At 41.6% G+C, this 27,552-nt stretch overlaps 1 protein-coding gene and 1 long non-coding RNA gene across 8 annotated transcripts; one reads left to right on the top strand and one right to left on the bottom strand.

Moving 5' to 3' along the window:
• Positions 1 to 246: 246 nt before the first annotated feature.
• LOC110502921 (eukaryotic translation initiation factor 2-alpha kinase 1) lies at positions 247 to 24,410 on the bottom strand. Of its 4 annotated transcripts, none has more exons than XM_036960695.1 (15): positions 23,868 to 24,406; positions 12,238 to 12,405; positions 11,900 to 12,036; positions 11,744 to 11,787; positions 11,409 to 11,508; positions 11,233 to 11,313; positions 10,948 to 11,074; positions 10,815 to 10,863; positions 10,349 to 10,721; positions 8,587 to 8,683; positions 8,349 to 8,455; positions 4,406 to 4,526; positions 3,910 to 3,989; positions 813 to 1,046; positions 247 to 526 (listed from the first exon to the last, which is right to left on the bottom strand). In XM_036960695.1, exons 1-15 carry the CDS (start codon positions 24,013 to 24,015, stop codon positions 401 to 403), a joined length of 1,992 nt encoding a protein of 663 aa, XP_036816590.1. In that variant the 5' UTR covers positions 24,016 to 24,406; the 3' UTR covers positions 247 to 400. The 4 variants fall into 4 exon arrangements, with proteins under 4 accessions (XP_036816590.1, XP_036816591.1, XP_036816592.1 ...); XM_036960696.1 differs by having other exon boundaries at positions 10,978 to 11,074; positions 23,868 to 24,404; XM_036960697.1 differs by lacking the exon at positions 23,868 to 24,406 and adding an exon at positions 12,670 to 12,830.
• Positions 23,535 to 27,468, top strand: LOC110502922. Of its 4 annotated transcripts, none has more exons than XR_005039233.1 (4): positions 23,535 to 23,747; positions 24,784 to 25,089; positions 25,551 to 26,391; positions 26,772 to 27,468. It is a non-coding gene; the product is annotated as an uncharacterized LOC110502922 (long non-coding RNA). The 4 variants fall into 4 exon arrangements; XR_002470394.2 differs by having other exon boundaries at positions 23,592 to 23,747; positions 25,710 to 26,391; XR_002470395.2 differs by having other exon boundaries at positions 23,593 to 23,747; positions 25,710 to 26,351.
• The last annotated feature ends 84 nt before the right edge of the window (positions 27,469 to 27,552 follow it).

Genomic DNA, 27,552 nt, shown 5'->3' with positions numbered 1-27,552 from the left:
TGGATCGTTCTTAAGCAAAGCTTATACAACAACTGTACTCCCAGACGATTCGTGACTGTTTGAGGCATGCATAACAACAATTAACGGGAGTGAGTGTGTCTAATTCATTTCCTGGAATTCAAGTGGTCAAACAAATACAAGCCTTGTTGGCTTGATTACCTTCATCATATGAGTATATTAGTCGCAATCACAAATTATGTAAATTAATCTTGACCAAATAAAACATTGTCTAAAATGAGACAGAGGTGTAAATTAAATAAGATTTATTGTACCGTTTTAAAACGTTAAAATGTCAGTGTTAGATCCACACACACATTCAACCATGTGCACCAAATTATTCATGTGGTAAGGTAAAGAGTTTGAATATATTGGGTTTGAAGATGGGCAGAGGTGGTTGATGTCACGTCTTGTCGGTTGGATGGGATGCCTGTTGCGTGCTCTGAGTCTGTAGCTGACTGATCTGTCTCCTGAGTCGAACTATCTCCTCTTCCTGCTCTTCAACCCTTCTCTGCAAGCCATGGATAACCTGGAAAGAGAAGAGGGCCATTGGAGATGTTTGATCTGTGATAAATGTTTAACTCTTCTCCTGATATTTACTTTTAGTAGTTTGGCACCAGATTGAACCTGGTTGCAGTGTCAAAGTGACCTAGGGCAAATATTTATAGCCAAGCAATGCTACTAGCATTTGGCTCATGTCTGTTTGAACTTGATCAATAGCAGCGTAAATATGGCAAGCTGAAATTCAACAAGTACATCAAGCACATATCTATCAAATTGGTAGTCTCGTTCCCAGCCAGCCTGTTCATCCATACCATGTCTTTGCTGCTGAACAGCTCGCTCTGCAGCAGCTGTGTGGCGCTGGGTCGTAGAGAGGGGTCTCTGCTGGTCAGCAGTGTAATGTACTTGGCCAGGACAGGCCAGCACTGGGAGAAGGCGTCTGGGACCTTCCCCTCACGGAGGTCTCCTAGTGTACGCACGCGCTCCATCTCTGTCCCAAAGGGCTGGAACAGCTCCAGGGCCACCACTCCTACACTGTACATGTCTGACTGCAGGCCAGAAGAAAAGGCATAGTGATCCAAATCAAATCAGCACATACATGTGTTTAGCAGATGTTATTGCAAAATGTGTAGTAATGTGCAGTAATATCTAACAATTACACAACATATACCCAATACACACAAATCTAAGTAAATTAATGGAATTAAGAATATAAACATATATGGACGAGAAATGTCAGCGCGGCATAGAATAAGATACAGTAGAATAGTATAGGATACAGTATATACATATGAGATGAGTAATGCAAGATATGTAGACATTATTAAAGTGACTAGTGTTCCATTTATTAGTGGCCAGTGACTTCAAGTCTATGTATATAGGCAGCAGCCTCTATGTGCTAGTGATGGCTATTTAACAGTCTGATGGCCTTGAGATCGAGAGACTGAAAAACAGCTTCTGTTCCAGATTTGTGGCACCTGTACTGACCTCGCCTTCTGGATGATAGTGGGGTGAACAGGCAGTGGCTCGGGTGGTTGTTGTCCTTGATGTGTAAATATGTTTTATGTATTGATATACTGTGTATCAATTGGTTTATAAATACAAATGTTATATTATCCTTATTATAATTCTATATACATTTGTTTTAAGTAGACAACTCACACTAATTCAGCTGATGTTCTGAAAGAGCTGAAAAATCTGGACCCCTACAAAATTTGGACCCTTTCTTTCTAAAATTATCTGCCGAAATTGTTGCAACCCCTATTACTAGCCTGTTCAACCTCTCGTGTCGTCTGAGATTCCCAAAGATTGTAAAGCAGCTGCGGTCATCCCCCTTTTCAAAGGGGGGACATTCTTGACCCAAACTGCTACAGACCTATATCTATCCTACCCTGCCTTTCTAAGGTCTTCGAAAGCCAAGTAAACAAACAGATTACCGACCATTTCGAATCCCACCATACCTTCTCCGCTATGCAATCTGGTTTCAGAGCTGGTCATGGGTGCACCTCAGTCACGCTCAAGGTCCTAAACGATATCTTAATTGCCATCGATAAGAAACAATACTGTGCAGCCGTATTCATTGACCTGGCCAAGGCTTTTGACTCTGTCAATCACCACATCCTCATCGGCAGACTCGATAGCCTTGGTTTCTCAAATGATTGCCTCGCCTGGTTCACAAACTACTTATCTGATAGAGTTCAGTGTGTTAAATCGGAGGGCCTGTTGTCCAGGCCTCTGGCAGTCTCTATGGGGCGCCACAGGGTTAAATTCTTGGACCGACTCTCTTCTCTGTATACATCAATGATGTCGCTCTTGCTGCTGGTGAGTCTCTGATCCACCTCTACACAGACGACACCATTCTGTATACATCTGGCCCTTCTTTCGACACTGTTAACAACCCTCCAGGCGAGCTTCAATGCCATACAACTCTCCTTCCGTGGCCTCCAATTGCTCTTAAATACAAGTAAAACTAAATGCATGTTCTTCAACCGATCGCTGCCTGCACCTGCACGCCATCACTACTCTGGACGGCTCTGACTTAGAATATGTGGACAACTACAAATACCTAGGTGTCTGGTTAGACTGTAAACTCTCCTTCCAGACCCACATCAAACATCTCCAATCCAAAGTTAAATCTAGAATTGGCTTCCTAGTTCGCAACAAAGCATCCTTCACTCATGCTGCCAAACATACCTTTGTAAAACTGACCATCCTACCGATCCTCGTCCTCGGCGATGTCATTTACAAAATAGCCTCCAATACCCTACTCAATAAATTTAATGCAGTCTATCACAGTGCCATCCATTTTGTCACCAAAGCCCCATATACTACCCACCACTGAGACCTGTACGCTCTCGTTGGCTGGCCCTCGCTTCATACTTGTCGCCAAACCCACTGGCTACATGTCATCTACAAGAACCTGGCAGGTAAAGTCCCCCCTTATCTCAGCTCGCTGGTCACCATAGCAGCGCTCCAGCAGGTATATCTCTCTGGTCAAAACCAATTCTTCCTTTGGCCGCCTCTCCTTCCTGTTCTCTGCTGCCAATGACTGGAACAAACTACAAAAATCTCTGAAACTGGAAACACTTATCTCCCTCACTAGCTTTAAGCACCAGCTGTCAGAGCAGCTCACAGATTACTGCACCTGTACATAGCTCATCTATAATTTAGCCCAAACAACTACTTCTCCCCCTACTGTATTTATTTATTTTGCTCCTTTGCACCCCATTATTTCTATCTCTACTTTGCACATTCTTCCACTGCAAATCTACCATTCCAGTGTTTTACTTGCTATATTGTATTTACTTCGCCACCATGGCCTTTTTTTCCTTCTTGCCTTTACCCCCCTTCTCACCCCATTTGTATTTACTTCGCCACCATGGCCTTTTTTCCCCTTCTTGCCTTTACCCCCCTTCTCACCCCATTTGTATTTACTTCGCCACCATGGCCTTTTTTCCCTTCTTGCCTTTACCCCCCTTCTCACCCCATTTGTATTTACTTCGCCACCATGGCCTTTTTTCCCTTCTTGCCTTTACCCCCCTTCTCACCCCATTTGTATTTACTTCGCCACCATGGCCTTTTTTCCCTTCTTGCCTTTACCCCCCTTCTCACCCCATTTGTATTTACTTCGCCACCATGGCCTTTTTTCCCTTCTTGCCTTTACCCCCCTTCTCACCCCATTTGCTCATATTGCATATAGATGTATTTTTCTACTGTATTATTGACTGTATGTTTGTTTTACTCCATGTGTAACTCTGTGTCGTTGTATGTGTCGAACTGCTTTGCTTTATCTTGGCCAGGTCGCAATTGTAAATGAGAACTTGTTCTCAACTTGCCTACCTGGTTAAATAAATAATTGTGCCAAGTAATTTTGGTATGTCAAATATTTCTGAAATGATGGAGATGATTTACCTTTGAATCATAGTGGGAGCCCTCCAGTTGTTCAGGTGCAGCATAAACAAATGTCCCAACTCCAGTGGTGTGTGAGGAACCTGCAGAAAGATTTCAAGCAGTGTCAAAAATATACAGTACCAGAACCAACCAGGGAAAATGTTGTCATAGAAAGGGATTTGGATGCAGAGCCATAGCCCCATCTACTGGCGATTTCAGGAATTACACCTATACATACAAGTGTCCACTTTGATTTGATACACTGTATACATCTTTGAGATGTTGAATGTTTACACACACACACACACACACACATACATACATACATACATACATACATACATACATACATACATACATACATACATACATACATACATACATACATACATACATACATACATACATACATACATACATATATATATATATATATATATATATTGTAACAACTGTTACAACAACTGAGCTTGTGGTGATAGACACATTAGAAAAATTGATTAAATCTGTTTCTCACAGGTGTTCTGTGAGGTGGAGGTTGGCTTTGCCTCATCATCCATTATTATATCCCTGCAAGCCAGTCCAAAGTCTCCAATCCTCACATGGCAGTCAAGTCCATGCAGGAAAATATTCCTGGGCTATAAAACAAAAGCATACAAAATGTAAAACATTTATATATCATATTTGTATGGTGAGTGTGAGGTCATAATGCTATAGGAGATTCTAAAAGAAGGATTCTACTCTAAAATGCACAATTCTATTTTGTCATTACCACTAGGCCACATTAATGCTTTAGTATATTGTTCAACTTTTAATTTTTTGTTTTAATGTAATTTTAAATGGGTAATATTAGTAACAAACCATGTCTTAACCCCTAATGCATGCGTTGTACACGGAGTGTACAAAACAAAACGTTCTGTTTATTACAACCGCATCTAGCGGTTACCGGAGGTTACTGACATAACCCTGGGAACTATGAACCAAGCGCAATTTTTTTATTATTATTTTTAGGATTTTCTCCTCTCGGGACCCCATTTTAAAATCGTCCCCTAGTTTGTAAAACACTGATTTGTAAAGCAAAGCGACAAATGCTTTAGTGGGAACTTCTTCGAAACGAACGTAAATGTTTCAGATGCTGAATTTATTAGGGCTGTCCCTGACAACAAAAAATATTGGTCAACCGATCGATTGTTCGAAATGTTTAAACTTATTTTTCCATATATAGGACAGACACAACCTGTGTGTTTGAATAAAACCAACTACATATAAACTGAGCTTGTTTGATGCTTTAAGCACACCTTTGATTAAATAATTAAGACACACAAATGACTCAAGAAAGAGCACAATGGTCACATTGTGTTAAAAAAAAAGACAGTGAGTGCCTGTGTGACTGGCGCACGTTGTCTCACTCTCCTACCTACTGCAGCGAAAAGGCACCACAGCACAGCAAGTGTTTATTGCGCTGTCCGTGCTGAAGCAGCAACATTTCAGCCATTTAGTTTCTTACTTGTTTCTGACTGAACATTTTTGTTATCGATATCCCTCATTTGTTTAGGAAAAAGATTCCTTCTTCCCTCAACCCTTTCTCTCTTTACGTGACACATGCATATGACCAATAGGGCCTGACCTATAGATTATCGTAATTACATCAATAAATTGGTTATAACAAACTCCGAAAGAAGTAATGTCAATGGCAAAATGGATGCAGAGGATATGAAAAAGAAACTCGAAACGGGACAATGTTTACAGGTTGTTCAGGAGGGATAGGGGAAGTTAGATCTTTGGAAGAAATTTCACTTAGTTGTGGAAACTATTGGAAATCAAGAAAAAGGAGGGTAAAGGAGTAAGTGTTACATAAGTATTGTGTGTGCCAAACAGTTGCGGTTAGATTACAATATTATGATTTGGAAATGAGTGTACCAGAGAGTCTGTTCTAACGAGGAGAAAATATAATATAAAGCCTTTATTACAGCAGACTAAAAACAGTTGCATGCATTCATGAATTGTGGTTTATTTATTGTTTCGGCTAATTATTCAAAGCTCACTTTTTCTTATTTAATTTTAAAACTAAAATGCTTGATTGCATTTCAAAGCATGAATGTTTCGTATGCTGTGTGATGACATGAATGAATAAATGATACAGTAGCCTATATAAAGTATTGAAATACAGGCCTAAGTAAGTTACGGTATTAAGACTAAACAGGATGTACTCTTTGGCCTACAGCTTGATGGTGGTTATACAAGGCTGCTATATTAAGCCTACTAATGAAAACATGACTTATTGTTATAGTGATGATTATAATAATAATTGTAATCAGAAGGAGATCATGAAAAAGGAGTGTATAGGAACGAGAGATGCGTGCATATTATGTGTGACAAACAGGTGCTGTTAGATTACAATATTATTTATCTGCCTGTTTGGAACAGTTGTAAACAACTGTAATTAAGTAATACCAGCCTGTTCTAACGACAAAAAAAATAGTAAAGCCTTTATTACAGCATAGCAAAGATTAAACTGCAGAATCCGACATTTTGCCATTGCGTGAGGCTTGCCATTTTGCCATTGCATTCAACCTGTAATTTAAATAAATTTTTATTTGGATTTCATACACAAAATAGTCCAAATTGGTGAAGTGAATTGAGAAAAAAAAAAATGGTTTGTATTCACCCCCTTTGCTATGCAGCCCCTAAATAAGATCTGGTGCAACCAATTACCTTTAGAAGTCACATAATTAGTTAAATAAAGTCCACCTCTATGCAATCTAAGTGTCACATGATCTCAGTATATATACACCTGTTCTGAAAGGCCACAGAATCATTAACACAACTAAGTAAGGGGTACCACCAAGCAAGCGGCACTATGAAGACCAAGAAGCTCTCCAAATAGGTCAGGGACAGAGTTGTGGAGAAGTACAGATCAGGGTTGGGTTACAAAAAAATATCAGAATCTTTGAACATCCCACAGAGCACCATTAAATCCATTATTTTCAAAATTTCAAGAATATGGCATCACAACAAACCTGCCAAAAGAGGGCCGCCCACCAAAACTCACGGACCAGTCAAGGAGGGCATTAATCAGAGAGGCAACAAAGAGACCAAAGATGACCCTGAAGGAACTACAAAGCACCACACCAGAGATTAGAGTATCTGTCCATAGGACCACTTTAAGCCGTACGTTCCACAGAGCTGGGCTTTACGGAAGATTGGCCAGAAAAAAGCCATTGCTTAAAGAAAAAAAATAAGCAAACACATTTGGTGTTCGTCAAAAGGCATGTGGGAGACTCCCCCAAACATATGGAAGAAGGTACTCTGGTCAGATGAGACTAAAATTGAGCTTTTTGGCCATCAAGGAAAACGCTATGTCCGGTCCAAACCCAACACCTCTCATCACCCCATCCCTACAGTGGTGGTGGCAGTATCATGCTGTGGGGATGTTATTCCATCGTCAGGGACTGAGAAACTGGTCAGAATGGAAGGAATGATGGATGGCACTAAATGCAGGGAAATTCTTGAGGGAAACCTGTTTCAGTCTTCCAGAGATTTGAGACTGGGACAGAGGTTCACCTTCCAGCAGGACAATGTCCCTAAGCATACTGCTAAAGCAAAACATGTGTGGTTTTAGGGGAAACATTTAAATGTCTTGGAATGGCCTAGTCAAAGCCCAGGCCTCAATCCAATTGAGAATCTGTGCTATGACTTAAAGATTGCTGTACACCAGCAGAACCCATCCATCTTGAAGGAGCTGGAGCAGTTTTGCCTTGAAGAATGGGCAAAAATCCCAGTTGCTAGATGTGCCAAGCTTAGAGACATACCCCAAGAGACTTGCAGCTGTAATTGCTGCAAAAGGTGACTCTACAAACTATTGACTTTTTTTTTTGGGGGGGGGGGGGAATAGTTATGCATGCTCAAGTTTAGTTTTTTGTGTTATTGTGGTTTGTTTCACAATAAAAAATATTTTGCATCTTCAAAGTGGTAAGCATGTTGTGTAAATCAAATGATACAACCCCCCCAAAGATCCATTTTAATTCCAGGTTATAAGGCAACAAAATAGTAAAAATGCCAAGGGGGTGAATACTTTCGCAAGCCACTGTAACTGATGCATAATAGCCACGTTACTTAGTTAACTTGATTTCCAAAGTGCCCATTGAGGCAGTTATATTATGGTTTGTAAAGTGCCTCAAGGTGCTCTACAGCAAATTCTACTTCGACCAGAAGGACCAGCTATGTCACGTTTGTTAAGGAGGGTAATGAAGTCCCACCTCGGTTCCCCCGCTTTCCCAATATGGAGGACTTCACAATGCCTCAAAGAGTCTAACTCCCCCTGTCCATTAAGGTGAAAGCATGTTACTTTTACATTTTAACACACACTACCTCATGTGATCTACCTGAGGCAAAACCTCCTTTGATTGTGCACTTCTATTCTTGTGAAATTAAATAATTTACACTTGTAAAGAACATACCTTCAGGTCTCTGTGCATGATACTTCTAGAGTGAATGTATTCCACTCCTTCAAGTATTTTATGTAGAATGCTAAGGGTTTGTTTGATGTCCACAGACCCATAAGGATCTGTAAAACAAAAGCCAAAACATACTAACAAATTCTGCATAATAGAAACGGAATCAAAACATTGATAATGTTGAATGAAGAGTGAAAGCAACAAAGGGGTGCATCTTATTGTGCAAGTTATATATGCTCACTTTGTGAGATGTGTTCGGTGGTTCTCTCTGAGATCCAGTCTTTGAGTGAACGTTCACACAACTGCATCTGAATATACAGCATGAGGTGGAACTGCACCTGAGGTAGCCATAGAATAGTGTCCAGTAAAATCAGAGTTTGACAAAAAGAGAATCTATAAACTACTAAGCAAAAGTTTTAGAACACCTACTCATTCAAGGGTTTTTCTTTATTTTGTATTATTTCCTACATTGTAGAATAATAGTGAAGACAACAAAACTAGGAAATAACACATTGGAATCACGTAGTAACCCCCCCAAAAAATTATACATTTGAGATTCTTCAAATAGCCCTTAGCCTTAATGACAGCTTTGCACACTCTTGGCATTCTCTCAACCAGCTTCATGAGATAGTCACCTGGAATCCATTTCAATTAACAGGTGTGCCTTGTTAAAAGTTCATTTGTGGAATTTCTTTCCTTCTTAATGTGTTTGAGCCAATCAGTTGTGTTGTGACAAGGTATGGTTAGTATACAGAAGAAAGCCCTATTTGGTAAAACACCAAGCCCATATTATGGCAAGAACAGCTCAAATTAGCAAAGAGAAACAGCAGTACATCATACTTTAAGACATGAAGGTCTGTCAATATGGAACATTTCAAGAAAGTGCAGTCGCAAAAACCCTCAAGCGCTATAATGAAACTGTCTCTCCCAAGAATGGAAGACCCAGTTACCTCTGCTGCAGAGGATAAGTTCATTAGAGTTGCCAGCCTCAGAAATTGCAACGCAAATAAATGCTTCAGAGTTCAAGTAACAGGCACATCTCAACATCAACTGTTCAGAGGAGACTGTGTGAATCAGGCCTTCATGGTCGAATTGCTGCAAAAAAAACTACTAAAAGGACACCAATGAGAAGAAGACTTGCTTGGGCCAAGAAACACGAGCAATGGACATTAGACCGTTAGAAATTTGTCCTTTGGTCTGATGAGTCCAAATTTGAGATTTTTGGATCTTTGTGAGACACGGTGTGGGTGAACGGATGATCTCTGCATGTGTATTTTCCACCATAAAGCATGTAGGAGGGGTGGTGGTGTGGGGGTGCTTTGCTGGTGACACTGTCTGTGATTTATTTAGAACTCAAGGCACACTTAACCAGCATGGCTACCACAGAATTCTGCAGCGATACGCCATCCCATCTGGTTTCGGCTTAGTGGGACTATCATTTGTTTTTCAACAGGACAATGACCCAAAACACCTCCAGGGTGTATAAGGGATATTTTACCAAGAAGGAGAGTGATGGAGTGCTGCATCAGATGATCAGACCTCAACCCAATTGAGATGGTTTGGGATGAGTCGGACCGCAGTGTGATATGTTATGCTCTGCATATGTGGGAAGTCCTTCAAGACTGTTGGAAAAGCATTCCAGTTGAAGCTGGTTGAGAGAATGCCAAGAGTGTGCAAAGCTGTCATCAAGGCAAAGGGTGGCTACTTTGAAGAATCTCAAATATAAAATATATTTTGATTTGTTTAATACTTTTCTGGTTACTACATGATTCCCTATGTGTTATTTCATAGCTTTGATGTCTTCACTATTATTCTACAATGTAGAAAATAGTAAAAATAAAGAAAAACCCTTGAATGAGTAGGTGTTCTAAAACTTTTGACTGGTAGTGTATATACAGGGGACATTTGTAGATGTCAGTGTTAGAAGGTTAGATGATTGTGTTAAAACAACAGGATAAGAGGCCCTACTGAGCTACATTATACAGGTTACACAGTATCAATACCTCCTTGGTGGGGCATTTCGTGTCCCATTCCTCGCTCCCCACGTCGATGTAGGAGTTGTTGTTCAGCTCCATCTTGTTCCTGGTTCCTGAGGCCTCCTCTGACAGGGCCGAGCCATCCCAGCTGACCACAGGGCAACCATCCGGTGTCAGGCCACGCCGTCCCAGGAACACACAGGGGACAAAGTTCTCTGAGACACGGGTGTGGCGCATGGTTTTAGGACACACCGCCTGTGTGCTCTTCTCCTCTTTAGGGGCCAGGGCTTTCACCCGGAGGATCTCTGGTACTTTTGCAATGGCCACTGGCTCCTTCGAGTGACCTGAGCTCTCAAAGACTATTGAGGAGCTGTTGCTACTGCCGGTACTCTCCTCAGTGCTGTGAGAGTGGGAAAATACATGTTTCAGAATCTAATATGATATTCAATCATAACTGGTCTTGTAATTCAGTTATATGAGATAATAATGGTACCGTTCTGGCAGCGCAGGTGTTTCCAGTGCTGGGAGTATTGATGCAGGGTCTGAAATAGAGAAATGTAAATGAAAAAACAACAATAATGAAGAGAGGTTAGCTATGAATAAATGAAATCACTTGAATTTCGAACACGTCAGAGGAGAGAAGTAACGGAAGTCACTGATAAAAGCAGGTGAGACATGCTCCATCCAGGCAGTGTGGTAGCCCACTACGTTGATGTGCTGAAGACTGGATAACACTTTAACTTCTCTGAGAACCTGAAACAAAGACAGGAAAATACTCAATGACAAACTCACTTGTGTCCGTTATCGAATAGTGCACTGAAGTATACTGCATTTTTGGATCATTAAAACACAATACATTTTAAATGAATTGTGTGTGTATATATATATATATATATATATAAAAAACATACCTTCATGCAGTCTTCTCGTGAAACATTCTTGATGAGAATTTTCTTCACAGCATACTTCTGGCCATCCAGCTTGTTTGTTACCTGGAAAGCACATGACCAAAACGAAGAGGGGGAAATTATTCCACTGTAGGTTATATTAATGCACTGGTATCATTTTTATTTTGACTAGACGGTACCTTAAAGACTTTGCCATAGGATCCTTTTCCAAGTCTAGAGAGCTCTTCAAACTCGCTGAGGTAGCGCGACGCCTGTGCCTGGAACAGACCTTCGGTTGGTCTACGGTGAGGAGGATAATAAGCAAAGAGACAGATCCTCAAGATCCTCTCACAACGCAACGTACACAGCAGTACATTTCATTTATTTTGACATTAGCAGACGCTCTTATCCAGAGAAACTTACAATTAGTGCATTTATCTTAAGATAGCTACTAGTGTTGTCTCACCTAGCTAGGTGAGACAAGTCAACACTAGTAGAAAAAGACAAGTGACATTTTTTTCTGTACTAATCTTACCTTAGCGTAAGGCTCTGGCTGTCTGTATTACATAATCTTTGACCCTGAAATGGCAGGAAAAGAAACTGTCAGTGAGTGAATATCAATGATAAACAAGAAACTTGACTATGCATGTCCCACATTACATTATCACTAAATGGCCACATCAAGTGTTACCTGTGGGAACAGGGAGGTGCTGGCAGCATCCAGTAGTTCAATGAAGGCTCTGTTGTGCTGGAGTCTGACTGAACTGAACTCCTCACTGATGGCCAATGGGGAGAGGAGGTTCATCGCTGCTAAACGCTGACCAATGACTGAAGAGGGCAGTTATTCACTGTAGTGTTTGTTGTTCACAAGTTCATTTTTTATTCTCATGATTTTTCACACAACAAAATATTTTTTTTACAGAATTCAGTGATGTTTAAAAAAAATCATATCCTAACCTCCCTCTACACAACAACCAGAGAATGTTAATATTCTATTGACCGAGATATAGTTTAGTAGATCATCTTTACCTTTGAACAGCATACGTGAGCGGGTCGGGTCGCTCTCGTAGACAAAGCACAGGTGTTCTAGCAGGGACCCAAGCAGAAGGTGGTTGGGGATGGCGGAGGCAAACTCCTGTGTGGACAGGTACTGCTTGCCAGCTATCAGAACCTCACAGTTGTTATCCAAGTCGGACGCTGTGTTTACATAGAGGAGAATGAGAAACAGGACAGAGAAGTGAGTGGTAAGTGTTTGTAACAAGATTATTGATTATGTAATAAATGGGAAAAAGCTAAGTTGTGTGTCTCAATGGCGAACAGCCCCCTCCAAAACTTCCTGTAGCCAGATGGCCAACATTGCATAACAAATAAATCACCAACATGTGTGTGATTACTTTAGAACCGCTTTTATGAAGAAAATAAGATTTATAGTTAACAGTTGAAAGAGCAAATGTATCTTACCTTCGGCAATAACTTTGGCAATTAGCGCTGCAATTTCTTTCTCCCCTAGGTCCATTTTGTCTAACGGTATGTGTGATATTAGCTCAATATGAAACACTTCCAACACTAATGCAAGATTAACCTAACCACTTCAAAGTCAGCCAGCCCATCATGTTTATGCATACTGGGGTGTGCTCAGTAGTAGGGCTTATCTGTCTACAACAGTACACACAGGACCCTCCACCCAAGGTCGCTAACGCGGAGGAAAATATAAGGGAAGAAGAGGTGTGAGAAACATGCCAAAAACGGTATGTAATGTACTCTCATATTTGTGTATGCTGACTTTTGGTTTATACTGTACTCATTGGATTTGGCAACAATTTATGTACAGTACCAGTCAAAAGTTTGGACACACCTACACAATCAAGGGTTTTTCTTTATTTTACTGTTTTCTACATTGTAGAATAATAGTGAAGACATTAAAACTATAAAATAACACATATGGAATCATGTAGTAACCAGAAAAGTGTTAAACAAATCAAAATATATTTTAGATTTGAGATTCTTCAAAGTAGCCACCCTTTGCCTTGATGACAGCTCTGCACACTCTTGACATTCTCTAAAACAACTTCATGAGGTAGTCACCTGGAATGCATTTCAATTAACAGGTGTGCCTTGTTAAAAGTGAATTTGTGGAATTTCTTTCCTTCTTAATGCATGTGAGCCAATCAGTTGTGTTGTGACAAGGTAGGGGTGGTATACAGAAGACAGCTCTATTTGTTAAAAGACCAAGATAGTCCATCATTACTTTAAGACAGGGGTGTCAAAGTCAAATGGACGGAGGGCCAAATAAAAAAATCAGCTACAAGACGAGGGCCGGACTGTTCGAATGTTCATTGAAAAAATTTTAAATGACGCATATAGTCTAGTGAACCTAATTGAACCTACTGAAAACCTAACAAATATATTACAATATGATCAGATAAATAAAGCAATATTTTCTTATGGCTCTGTCAGTAATCTTTAATTTTCAACAGACACAAAAGACAAATTTCCTTTATATAAATATCCCCATAACATGAACATTAAATGAAAGAAACCGGTATTCAAGGCACCATCAGTAGACTATATTTTCTATTTTAGCAAAAGTGGGCTAAATTTACTTCAAAGAAAAAACAATAATAGCAATTTTCTATCATCCACTCAACTGAAATATTTTTAAAATATAATTGGATTGAAATACAAAAAAATAAAGTGCAAAAATCTATTAATCAAAAACAACACTTTGTTTAAGGAGAAGTAACATGCAGTGAAAACAAATATTAAATTTTAACTTTTAAACTTGAACTGAGTAAAAACTCTAAATATGTGATTGCACAGTAATGTTCACTTGTTTGAGGTTGAGGGTGATACTTGGTGGTGTCCCATCTTTTCCACAAGTTCATCAATGTTCGGGGTAAGGCTCTGAGCTGAAGAAATCCTCAGAATTGAGTGGAGGTGTTCAGCAGTAAGTCGACTTCTGTGTGATGTTTTGTTCAGGTTCATCAAAGAAAACAGTTGTTCACACAGGTATGTGCTGCCAAACATAGACAACGTTTGAGCAGCCTGGATGCGCAGCTGGGGCATTGTGCCGGGGAGGAAACGGGCGAACTCCGCAGCACCCACTGCCGCATATTTTGCCCTCAGTGCATCATTGCATTGGAGGTCAATCAACTCCATTTGGAGGTTTGGTGGTGAGCTTTCCACGTCAACAGCAAATGGGTTACCGAGCAGTTCCAACCTGCTTTTTTGTGCTTCAAAGTCAGCAAATCGGCGTCGAAAGTCAGCGGCAAGCATACCTATTTTATCAGCCAACTGTGTGCTCGGGAACGCACTGGTAGAGAGCTTCTCTTTCATGGTCTGGCAGCTGGGAAAGTGGCTCAAATTTTCTTTCCGCATCTGCGTCTCCCACAGAGTCAGTTTGGTTTTAAATGCCTTCACTGTACTGTACATATCAGAGATGACACGATCCCGACCCTGCAGCTGCAAGTTTATTGCATTCAGATGACTCGTAATGTCACACAGAAAAGCCATTTCACACAGAAACATTTCGTCTCGGAGTTGTGTTGTGTCTTTCCCTTTGCTGTCCAAGAACAGACAAATCTCCTCACGAAGCTCGAAACATCTTTGAAGCACCTTTCCCTGGCTTAGCCATCGCACCTCTGTGTGATAAGGCAAATCACCATGCTCCGTTTCTAACTCCGTCAGAAATGCCTTGAACTGGCGGTGATTCAAACCTTTGGCTCTGATAAAGTTAACTGTGCGCGTGATGATGCTCATTACATGCTCCATTTTCAAGGCTTTACCGCACAACGCTTCCTGGTGTATGATACAATGATAAGCTGTCAGCTCACCTGTCGCGTTTTCCTCTTGCATCTTTTCCCGTATCTTCGCCACCAGTCCGCTCCTGTGTCCACACATCGCAGGTGCTCCGTCGGTTGTCAAACCCACAAGTTTTTCCCAAGGCAGCTCCATCTCATTTACACATCTTGACACCTCTTCATACAAATCATGCCCCGTAGTTGTGCCATGCATAGGACGTAAAGCCAAAAACTCCTCTGTCACGCTTAGGTTGGAGTCCACTCCGCGGATGAAAATTGACAACTGGGCAATGTCAGAAATGTCGGTGCTCTCATCCACAGCCAAGGAATATGCAATAAAATCTTTTCCCTTTTTCACAAGCTGCTCTTTTAGATTGATGGACAACTGGTCTACTCTCTCGGCAATGGTGTTTCTGCTCAGACTCACATTTAAAAAGAGTTGCCTTTTTTCTGGGCAAACTTCGTCACAAACTTTAATCATGCAGTTTTTGATGAAATCCCCCTCCGTAAATGGCCGGGCTGATTTAGCGATCTCTTCTGCCAAAATAAAACTGGCCTTGACAGCAGCCTGGCCTTGTGATTTGGCTTTTTTGAACAGAGCCTGTCGAGATTTGAGGCCTCGTTTTAATTCCTCTGCCTTTTGTAGCCTTTGTTCCATGTCCATATTCTTGTTTTTGTCCGCGTGTTTCGTTTCATAATGTCGTCTCAGATTATACTCTTTCAGTACCGCCACACTTTCTCCACACAGAAGACACACAGGTTTTCCAGCTACCTTCGTGAACATATACTCCGACTCCCACCTTGTTTGAAACCCCCGGTTCTCAGTATCCACCTTCCGTTTTGCCATTTTTGATGGGTATCTGAAAGTTAATTTTACTGTGATGCTGACGACTGCTGTGCCAATAAATATTGAAATGAAGCAGCCTACTGCTCGGTGCGTCACCTTTGCATTGTGGGAAATGTAGTATTGGTGCGTGTAAAAGATCTGCGGGCTGCCGGCTTGCTGCGGGCCGGTTCTAATAATAAATCAAGATCATCCCAGGGGCCGTAAAAAACCTTCTTGCGGGCCGGATGTGGCCCGCGGGCCTTGACTCTGACATATGTGCTTTAAGACATGAAGGTCAGTCAATCCGGAAAATTCAAGAGCTTTCAAGTCCAGTCGCTAAAACCAACAAGCGCTATGATGAAACTGGCTCTCATGAAGACCACCACAGGAAAACAAGACCCAGAGTTACCTCTGCAGAGGATAAGTTGACTGCACCTCAGATTGCAGCCCAAATAAATGCTTCACAGAGTTCAAGTCACAGACAACATCAACTGTTTAGAGGAGACTGTGTGAATCAAGCCTTCATGGTCAAATTGCTGCAAAGAAACCCCTACTAAAGGACACCAATAAGAAGAAGAGACTTGCTTGGGCCAAGAAACACAAGCAATGGACATTAGACCGGTGGAAATCTGTCCTTTGGTCTGATGAGTCCAAATTTGAGATGTTTGGTTTCAACCTCCGTGTCTTGTGAAATGCAGAGTAGGTGAACGGATGATCTCCGCATGTGTGGCTCCCACCATGAAGCATGGACGAGGTGGTGTAATGGTGCTTTACTGGTGACACTGTCTGTGATTTATTTAAAATTCAAGGCACACTTAACCAGCATAACTACTACAGCATTCTGCAGCGATACGCCATCCCATCTGAATTGCGCTTAGTGGGACTATCATTTGTTTTTCAACAAGACAATGACCCAACACACCTCCAGGATGTGTATGGGCTATTTGACCAAGGAGAGTGATGGAGTGATGTATCAGATGACCTGGCCTCCACAATCACAAGACCTCAACCCAATTGAGATGGTTTGGGATTAGTTGGACCGCAAAGAGAAAGAAAAGCAGCCAACAAGTGCTCCGCATTTGTGGGAACTCCTTCAAGACTGTTGGAAAAGCATTCCAGGTGAAGCTGGTTGAGAGAATGCCAAGAGTGTGCAACGCTGTCATCAAGGCAAAGGGTGGCTACTTTGAAGAATCTCAAATATAAAATGTATTTTGATACATTACCCTACGCGTAGGGGTAATACACTCGACCACTGCTACTCTAACTTTTTTTAGCATACAAAGCCCTCCCCCGCCAACCCTTGAGAAAATCCGACAACGATGCCATCTTGCTCCTACCATCTTAATGTATTGTGTGGCGTACAGCAGGTCAGCCACCAGGGGGAGACTCGCCGAGGCCTGGTGGCAGACGGAGCCGACATCACGAGGCGATGGCTCCCTCTGCTGGATGTGCCAGGTCTCAACGTGCTCTCCGGTCAGGACTAATTGAGGCTGATTGTGGTTGGTGGGTAATCAAGGGCTGATTGCTCACCAGCTGTATGAGTCCCATAAAGCTGACAGAAGGGCAGCACACAAGGAGAGGGACTGAGGGAAGAAAGGTGACTTCCGTATAGTTGGAGACGGTTCCCGAGCTAAAAGGAGGGAGTTCAGTTTTTGTGCCCGACATGATTACAGCAAGACCCAGAGCCCAGAAGACGGTATCCCGGAGAGGGTCTCATGGGGGAGACCTATCCTTTTCTTTTGATTTATTATTTAAATAAACACCCTTGAAACCGAGCTAATCCTACTCTGTCCATGTCTGATCTGTGTAAACGTCTTGACCAAACCCCTTGGTCTGCCACGATAGGCAGAAACTCAAACAGGATGGCCAGTGACTCATTGAAACAATTCTGCATTTCAGTTTTGCTATATATGACAAAACTGAAATGCTGAATTGTTTCAATGAGCACTTTATCATCTGGTAGGCTGTTTGACTCAATGTCCTCCGTCTCTGTACAACCCTGTGTGGATGAACCAGTGAGAGCTGGCCAAACTTTTAGCTTTTTGCCATTCTCAGTGCAGGTGGTACATAAAGCCCTGAAATCCTTAGATCAGAGAAAGCCTGCAGGTCCTGATCTTTTGGATCCCTGCTTTTTAAATCTGGCAGCTGATTTCATAGCTGAACCACTTACATCTCTGTTCATTCTAACCCTGGAATGTAATGAAATTCCAAAGATCTGAAAATCAGCATTTGTCCTACCACTTTAAAAGGGGGAGATCCAACTCTTTTAAATAATTATAGGCCAATCTCAAAGATGTCACCCCTGGTGAAAATACTTGAAACCCTTGTAAGTGAACAGCTAAGAGTTATTTACGAACTCTATTTGATCAATGTACCAATCGGGCTTCAGGAAGAAGCATAGCACAATTACAGCAGCCATGAAGGTTTTAAATTATATCACTGAAGCCATTGACAAAAAGCAGCACTGTGTCTCACTTTTTATTGATCTCTCTAAGGCTTTTGATACAGTTGATCATGCTATACTAAGGCAGAGATTGTCGAGTGTAGGTCTTTCGGAGCATGCAGTTGCATGGTTTGCTAACTATCGGTCTGATAGAACTCAGTGCACTCAATTTGATGGGCTTATGTCTGTTAAATTGTCTGTCTTGAATGGTGTGCCCCAAGGCTCTGTACTTGGTCCTCTCTTATTCACTATTTATATAAATGATTTAGACAAAAATGTCCAAAATGCACAACTTCATTTTTATGCTGATCATACTGTTATTTACTGTTGTGCCTCGTCTCTTACAAAAGCTTTCCAGAACATGCAAACTGCTTTTTATACTGTTCAACATACCTTGTGTCAATTGAAGCTTATCCTCAATACTGACAAAACTAAACTAATGTGTATTTCTTGCATTAGAAAACACCCTCTGAACCTTTCACCTATTACTACCTGTCAGGGCAAGGAGATTGAGGTAATAACCTCATATAAATATTGTGGAATTTTAATTGATGACGGCCTCACTTTTAAATTACATATTCAACAACTTACAAAAAAATTTGAAGCTGAAATTGGGATTTTATTTTAGGAATAAGGCCTGTTTTTCTTTTGAAGCCAGGAGGCTAGTATCAGCTACATTTATGCCTTTACCAGACTATGGGGATATTTTATATATGAATGCTTCCGCTCAGTGTTTGAGATCAATTGACACTCTTTACCATGGCACTTTGAGATTTATTTTAAACTGCAAAACTCTTATGCACCACTGCACTTTGTATACCAGGGTTGGCTGGCCTTCTCTAGTCACTCGTAGGCTCAGTCACTGGTATACTTTTATTTACAAAGCCATTTTGGGTTTACTACCTTTTTATTTGTGCATTTTTATTGTTCAGAAATGTGGTGGGTACTCTCTTCATTCGCTGGACTTTAACCTGCTAATGCCCAAACTGAATTTGGTAAAGGCTATTATGTACTCTGCGCCATCGTCTTGGAACACCTTACAAAATACTTTTAAACTGGAAGAACTTGTCCGGATTGGTGTTTTTAAATCACTGATGAAGGATTTTGAGGTTGATTCCCTGACCTGTCAATGTTTTTAATTTGCTGTTTTATACTCTTGTGAATTCAATGGTTTTTACTAGATTATTTGTAGTTTTTCATGTCTGTCTGTAATTATTTTGTAATGACTTGGTGCTGCCTATCTTGGCCAGGGCGCTCTTGAAAAAGAGATTTTAATCTCAATGAGCCCTTCCTAGTTAAATAAAGGTTAAATAAATACATTAATTAAATAAAAGTGAGTAGAACCATTCAACGCTGGTCTGACCAATCGGAATCCACGCTTCAAGATTGTTTTGATCACGCGGACTGGGATATGTTCCGGTCAGCCTCACAGAATAACATTGACCTATACGCTGACTGAGTGAATTTATATGGAAGTGCATTGGAGATGTTGTACCCACTGTGACTATTAAAACCTACCCTAACCAAAACCTGTTGATGGATGGTGGCATTCGCTCAAAACTGAAAGCGTGAACCACCGCATTTAACCATGGAAACAGGTCTGGGAATATGGCTGAATATAAACAGTGTAGTTATTCCCTCCGCAAGGCAATCAAACAAGTGAAATGTCAGTACAGGGACAAAGTGGAGTCGCAATTCAAAGGCTCAGACACGAGACGTATGTGGTAGGGTCTACAAGAAATCACGGACTACAAAAAGAAAACCAGCCACGTCACAGACATCACACTTCCAGACAAACTAAACACCTTCTTTGATTGCTTTGAGGATAATACAGTGCCACCATCGCGGCCCGCTAACAAGAACTGCGCCCCCCCTTCTCCGAGGCCGATGTGAGTAAAACCTTTAAACGAGTTAACCCTCGCAAGGCTGTTGGCCCAGAGAGCATCCCTAGCCGTGTCCTCAGAGCATGTGCAGACCAGCTGGCTGGTGTGTTTACGGACATATTCAATCTCTCCTTATCCCAGTCTGCTGTCACCACATGCTTCAAGATGGCCACCATTGTTCTTGTACCCAAGAAGGCAAAGAGATTAACTAAAATGACTACCACCCCGTAGCACTCACTTCTGTCATCATGAAGTGCTTTGACAGACTAGTCAAGGATCATATTACCTCCACCTTACCAGCCACCCTAGACCCACTTCAGTTTGCATACCACCCTAACAGGTCCACAGATGATGCAATAGGCATGACACTGCACAATCACATCTGGACAAAAGGAATACCTGACTACAGCTCAGCATTCAACACCATAGTACCTCGCCCTGTGCAATTGGGTCCTGAACTTTGACGGGCCGCCACCAGGTGGAGAAGGTAGGAAACAACATCTCCACCTCGCTGACCCTTAACACCCCACAAGGGTGCGTGCTCAGCCCCCTACTGTACAACCTGTTCACCTGCGACTGTGTGGCCATGCACGCCTTCAGCTCAATCAACAAGTTTGCAGACGACACAACAGTAATGGGCTTGATTACCAACAACGATAGACATCCTCACCTCCTCCCTGTAGGCTACTCGGGGTGTTGTGTCAGAGAGGCTGGTCCCTACATGGAGACCCAATCACTGGCCACTTTAACAAATGGATCACTAGTCACTTTAAACAATGCCACTTTAAGAGTGTTTACATACCTTACTCATATATATGATATGTCAGAACCAGAAGCATTTCGCTACACTCGCATTAACATCTGCTAACCATGTGTATGTGACAAATAAAATCTGATATCACATTATTGGGCACAGACAACAGCACAAAGGGCAAGAAGGTAGAGATAACAATACATCATGCAAAGCAGCCACAACTGTCAGTAAGAGTGTGCATGATTGGTTCTTTGAATGAAGAGATTGAGATAAAACTGTCCAGTTTGAGTGTTTGTTGCAGCTCGTTCCAGTCGCTAGCTGCAGCGAACTGAAAAGACGAGCAACCCAGGGATGTGTGCGCTTTGGGGACCTTTAACAGAATGTGACTGGCAGAACGGGTGTTGTACAGTAGGGAGAACAAGTATTTGATAACCTGCAAAATCGGCAGTGTTTCCTACTTACAAAGCATGTAGAGGTCTGTAATTTTTATCATTCAACTGTGAGAGACGGAATCTAAAACAAAAATCCAGAAAATCACATTGTATGATTTTTAAGTAATTCATTTGCATTTTATTGCATGACATAAATATGATACATCAGAAAAGCACAACCTAATATTTGGTACAGAAAGTTGTAGTTCTGGGCTGACCCCTCACCATCCTCATGATCATTGATGCCCCACGAGATCTTACATGGAGCCCCAGACCGAGGGTGATTGACCGTCATCTTGAACTTCTTCCATTTTCTAATAATTGCGCCAACAGTTGTTGCCTTCTCACCAAGCTGCTTGCATATTGTCTTGTAGCCCATCCCAGCTTTGTGCAGGTCTACAATTTTATCCCTGATGTCCTTACGCAGCTCTCTGGTCTTGGCCATTGTGGAGAGGTTGGAGTCTGTTTGATTGAGTGTGTGGACAGGTGTCTTTTATACAGGTAACGAGTTCAAACAGGTGCAGTTAATACAGGTAATGAGTGGAGAACAGGAGGCTTCTTAAAGAAAAACTAACAGGTCTGTGAGAGCTGGAATTCTTACTGGTTGGTAGGTGATCAAATACTTATGTCATGCAATAAAATGCAAATTAATTACTTAAAAATCATTCAATGTGATTTTCTGGATTGTTTTAGATTCTGTCTCACAGTTGAAGTGTACCTGTGATAAAAATTACAGACCTCTACATGCTTTGTAAGTAGGAAAACCTGCAAAATCGGCAGTGTATCAAATACTTGTTCTCCCCACTGTATGTGGAGGATGAGGGCTGCAGCAGGTATCTCAGATAGGGGGAGGGGGGGAATGAGGCCTAAGAAGCTTTTATAAATAAGCAATCAACCGGTGGGTCTTGCGAAGGCATACAGAGACGACCAGTTTACAGAAGAGTGTAGAGTGCAGTTATGTGTCCTATAAGGAGCATTAGTGGCAAATCTGATGGTCGAATGGTAAAGAAAATCTAGCCGCTCGAGAGCACCCTTTCCTGCCGATCTATAAATTACGTCTCCATAATTGGGTATCCGCATGGGTAGGATGATCATCTGAATCAGGGTTAGTTTGGTAGCTGGGGTGAAAGAGGAGTGATTACGATTGAGGAAACCAAGTCTCGATTTAACTTTAGCCTGCAGCTTTGATATGTGCTGAGAGAAAAACAGTGTACCGTCTAGACATACTCCCAAGTACATGTATGAGGTGACTACCTCAATCTCTAAACCCTCTGAGGTAGTAATCACACCTGTGGGGAGAGGGGCATTCTTCTTACCAAACCACATGACCTTTGCTTTGGAGGTGTTCAGAACAAGGTTAAGGGCAGAGGAAGCTTGTTGGACACTAAGAAAGCTTCGTTGTAGAGCGTTTAACACAACATCTAGAGAAGGGCCAGCTGAGTATAAAACGATCATCTGTGTATAAATGGATGAGAGCTTCCTACTGCCTGAGCTATGTTGTTGATGTAAATTGAGAAGGGCGTTCGGCCTAGGATCGAGCCTTGGGCTAGTCCCTTGGTGACAGGCAGTGGCAGCAGATATTCTGACTTTATACACTGCACTCTAAGAGAGGTAGTTAGCAAACCAGGCCAAAGACCCATCAGAGACACCAATGCTCCTTAGCCGGCCCACAAGAATGGAATAGTCTACCGTATCAAAAGCTTTGGCCAAGTCAATAACAATAGCAGCACAATATTGCTTAGAATCAAGGGCAATGGTGACATCATTGAGGACCTTTAAGGTCGCAGTGACACATCCATAACCTGAGTGGAAACCAGATTGCATACCAGAGAGAACACTATAAACACCAAGAAAGCCAGCCAGTTGATTATTGACAAGTTTTTCCAACACTTTTGATAAATAGGGCAAAATAGAAATAGACCTATAACAGTTAGGATCAGCTTGATCTCCCCCTTTAAATAAAGGATGAACCGGTCGTGCCTTTCAAGCAATGGGAACCTCCCCAGAGAGGAGAGAGAGGTTAAAAAGGTCAGAGATAGGCTTGGCAATTATAAAGAAGAAAGGGTGTAAACCGTCTGACTCAGATGTTTTTTTAGGGTCAAGTTTAAGATGCTCCTTTAGCACCTGGTTGCATCACTAGAGGGTTATGACTCAGAAGGTTATATTTTTAGGGCTGCAGAATTGGTCATGAAGCCAACCATCCAATAGGAGCGAAGGAAAGACATGGCTATAAACAACATTATATAAAAATCTCTCACTTAGCTGATTGGTCATAGCTAAATTAGTTATTTGTCAAAAATGTGAGGAGGGATGTAGCCACAGCTGTGATGTACTAGCTATCTATCTGCCCCGTGGTGATGTGATGGTGGTGTGGATCAAAAGCAGCCCCCAAAACTGTCCAGGTAGGTTGAGAGGATTGCTGACAGGAAGACTGTGCCCACAGCCCCACACATGATTTCTCAATTCTGCCTAGCTAGTTAGCATGAACATATTTGTACAGTGTCTGGTGTCTGTCAACTTACTGTCAAATATAACCTCGTCGTCATCTTCACTGTTGGTCAAATTAAACACACTGCACTCATGTCCGGTTGTGGTGGTGGTTAGATTTCGGTTGATCACGCTGCTGCTATTTGAACTTACCCCTCGTTGCCCGTTCAGAGAGCTAAACATGGCGATTTATGAAGATTCAGCTTGTTAACCTATTAAATATGACCTAACTTTTAGAATACTTAGGCGTTAATATTTTCAATTCCGCATGAATCATAACTAGTTAAGGTAGACGTTATTCTAAAAGAATCACGTCAAAAGCTCGCCAGAAGAGTCCCATACCGCCTAGTTTCAGCATTGCCGAACAATACACCCATGAAGGGAGTGAAGTCTTGTCTTAAAACACCACGAGCTGAACATAAATTCAGTTGAATCATTTCATGTCCACTGTGAGAAGCTTACGAATTAAGTCTGATTTCTTTTGTATCATCATATATTGATGAGATTGTATCACATTTAGTAACTCTATCCATTTATGCAATACATTTAACTCGATCTTGTTCGTTTTATTATTTTGTGGGACACGTCAGATAGTCCCTGTATGTAGCATTTCATCTCACTTCGTTCCTTATCATGTGATCCTTGCAAATGATGACGATAAAACGCTACAAATGTTTATTGGTGACATACAATTACAAACTTGAGATATGTATATATTTTTAAATAGGGTGAACCAGAAGCAATACAATATAGACTAAATATATGACTTTGGGGTGAATCATTGAAAAAGTCAGTACTTTTTCGTTTGAGCCCATCTCTAAAATGCGTATTCTTTCTGATGTGTGGTGTCAAAAATAAATGTGTAAATGTTATTGTCTTGAATATACACCATTTTGATAATATATCGTCATCGTAGCCCATCACTGACTGACACGGGCTTTCCTTTTCAAGGGTGAGTGGCAGACTTGCGCTCTCTACACAGAATCACTCGCGACCAATCTCAACAAACGCGCGAGGCCGGAGAGACGCATGCGTCAAAATGAGGAGGAGGGACTACTTTAACGCTTCGAACACAGCGGCTATGCAACTATACTGATGCAGGTATCTTTTGCAGACGGTCGCATGCGGTTGGACACATGGAGGAGAGAATCCTGTTCAGTATCCTCAAAACCGTGTCTTTTTGACACAACTGCTGACAGCTACAGGGACATAACCACAAAACATGCTGCTTGGAGTCCACGATAGTACCATTGCCCGGTCAGTTTAGTAGTGAGCTTGTGCTATATGTGGCTAGTTAGCTAGCTAGCGACCCTAGCCAATTTTGTGTGTGTGTGTGTGTGTGTGTGTGTGTGTGTGTGTGTGTGTGTGTGTGTGTGTGTGTGTGTGTGTGTGTGTGTGTGTGTGTGTGTGTGTGTGTGTGTGTGTGTGTGTGTGTGTGTGTGTGTGTGTGTGTGTGTGTGTGTGTGTGTGTGTGTGTGTGACAAAGAAATAGTAATAAAATATGCTGGTTACTACCCCTGATAACTTGCCAAAATAATCATGCTTGAAAGAGTGTGAGTGTGTATGTCAGATAAATAGAAATGGTAGATACTACTGTACCCCTAATAATTTGGTCAGATAACCGTGTGTGTATAGTAGGTGACATGTCAATGATAGTTATCTAATAACTATAGTTATGCTAGGTGATGGTTTGGCTTATCATGTTCATGTCTATGTAGAAGAAGACTGTAGGAGGAAGTGGAGAGGACTCAGGGACAGGTATCAGAGAGAGAGAGAAGGGCAGAGAAAGAGAAGAGGTCTGGGTCAGCAGCTTCAGGCCAGCAGCCTTGGCACTTCTTCCACATTCTTTCTTTTCTGGATCCATTTATTGTACCTAGGGCAACAAGTGGCAATTTTACAGCCAGACCCTCTACTACGTCATCCACAAGTGTGGGCGCCACCGGTGCATCAAGACTCTCTACGTCATTAACAAGTGAGACCAGTCTCCACCGGTGCATCAAGACTCTCTACGTCATTAACAAGTGAGACCAGTCTCCACCGGTGCATCAAGACTCTCTACGTCATTAACAAGTGAGACCAGTCTCCACCGGTGCATCAAGACTCTCTACGTCATTAACAAGTGAGACCAGTCTCCACCGGTGAAGCGAGACCCTCTATGTCATCCACAAATATGACCACCACCGGTGCAGCCATGGAAGATGATGAAATGGAGGAAGCACCTCTGGATCTAGGACCACCTGAGATTATTAAGACCCTCACGGGAAGTGACCACTGAGGACCTTGTTGAACAGGATGTGGCCGTGGAGAGAAACCAAGAGGACCAACGTCACACCAGGCGCCATCGGCGGTACCAGCCCCCAGATCCACTCAACTAATTTCAGCAGAGGCTCCTCCAAGCCATCGAGAGGGATGCAGCCCAACCTGATGCTCACAGGAAGGAGGATGAAGAAACCTTCTTTGCCATGAGCCTGGTGTTAACCCTGAAGAGGCTGCCTCAGCAAAGAAAAGCAGCATTCAAGGTTAAAATTCATCAGTTGCTTTTCTATGCCAAGTTCAATGGTGTGTTTTTTTTTCTTCTTCTCCACAACACAGGTGGTGTCATAAGTATTGTGACAGTGAAGTTGGTCATTTTTACAGTATACTCATGTAGGCTAATTGGTATTTCAGATTAATATGAGGCAAATGTATAGCTGTTGTTTCTACGTTAGAAAATATCCTAAAATAGTTTGCTGTCTAAATATTTGCCTGTCATATTCATCTTTTGATCTGAAATAGAAATTCCATGAGTAAACAGCAAGTATTACCAACTTTACAACACTGTTCAAATATTTATGCCACTAACTACACTATACAAGCAGTATTTAATTAACATATATCTCACCTTTTATGGTGTTATATTATGTAATGCTTGTAAGTGTTGTTTTCCTCATCCCTTCCAGAGATGGAGTCAATTTAGCAGACCAGCTCATAGGAAGGACAAGAAGAGGAGATTGTCTGGTTGTTGTTTTGACCTTCTCCTCCATGGGTTTTGAGCGGGAGGTAAGGAAAGGACACAAGGAATCAAGGAACTGCAACTGAGATTTTCCCACTGTCCTCAACTGAGATGTTGTAACTGTTCTTATTGTGCTTACTATGTCCTTGTAAGTAGTTTCTCAATACTTAGGATAGCATTCATTATTAGTTGTACATAGATTGCATGAAAATTGACTGACTTGAAACTGACACACCAGAGAATTCAGATGCTCTTGTTGTTCTTTTACAAGACTAAAGGTGAAATGTGTTTACCTGTATTGTGGCTCCACATTCACTTTTAGTTTTCAGACACACACACATCCTCCACTCCTCTATGTACCTCAGATCTCCAGTGCCCTGCAATCTCTCTTTATGGCCATGTCTGAAGTTCCCCTACTATGTCTAGGCTTTATTAGTAGTCCCTGTATCTGTCTGCAGTTATGCCAAAAATACATGCTCTTGTTGTTCTCTTACAGATTACACATTCATTTTTATATTTTTACAGGCACATACAGTACACACACACCTCTCAATAGTTTTAATTTTTTGTAATGTTTTTACAACACATACCTGTCATGTTCTTTCCTGTACTTGAATACTTATTAAATTATGTTTTCATCGTCAGTTGTTTCATTTGTTTATTAATATCTCATTTAGACTTAATCTGCTTATTTCTTCCCAACACCTTTGCAGATCTAAGACAATCTG

This window comes from Oncorhynchus mykiss, chromosome 23, assembly GCF_013265735.2.
Source record: "Oncorhynchus mykiss isolate Arlee chromosome 23, USDA_OmykA_1.1, whole genome shotgun sequence".
NCBI lineage: Eukaryota > Metazoa > Chordata > Actinopteri > Salmoniformes > Salmonidae > Oncorhynchus > Oncorhynchus mykiss.
The sequence above is the reverse complement of the archived record's forward strand: the minus strand, read 5'-3'. Positions and strand labels throughout refer to the sequence as shown.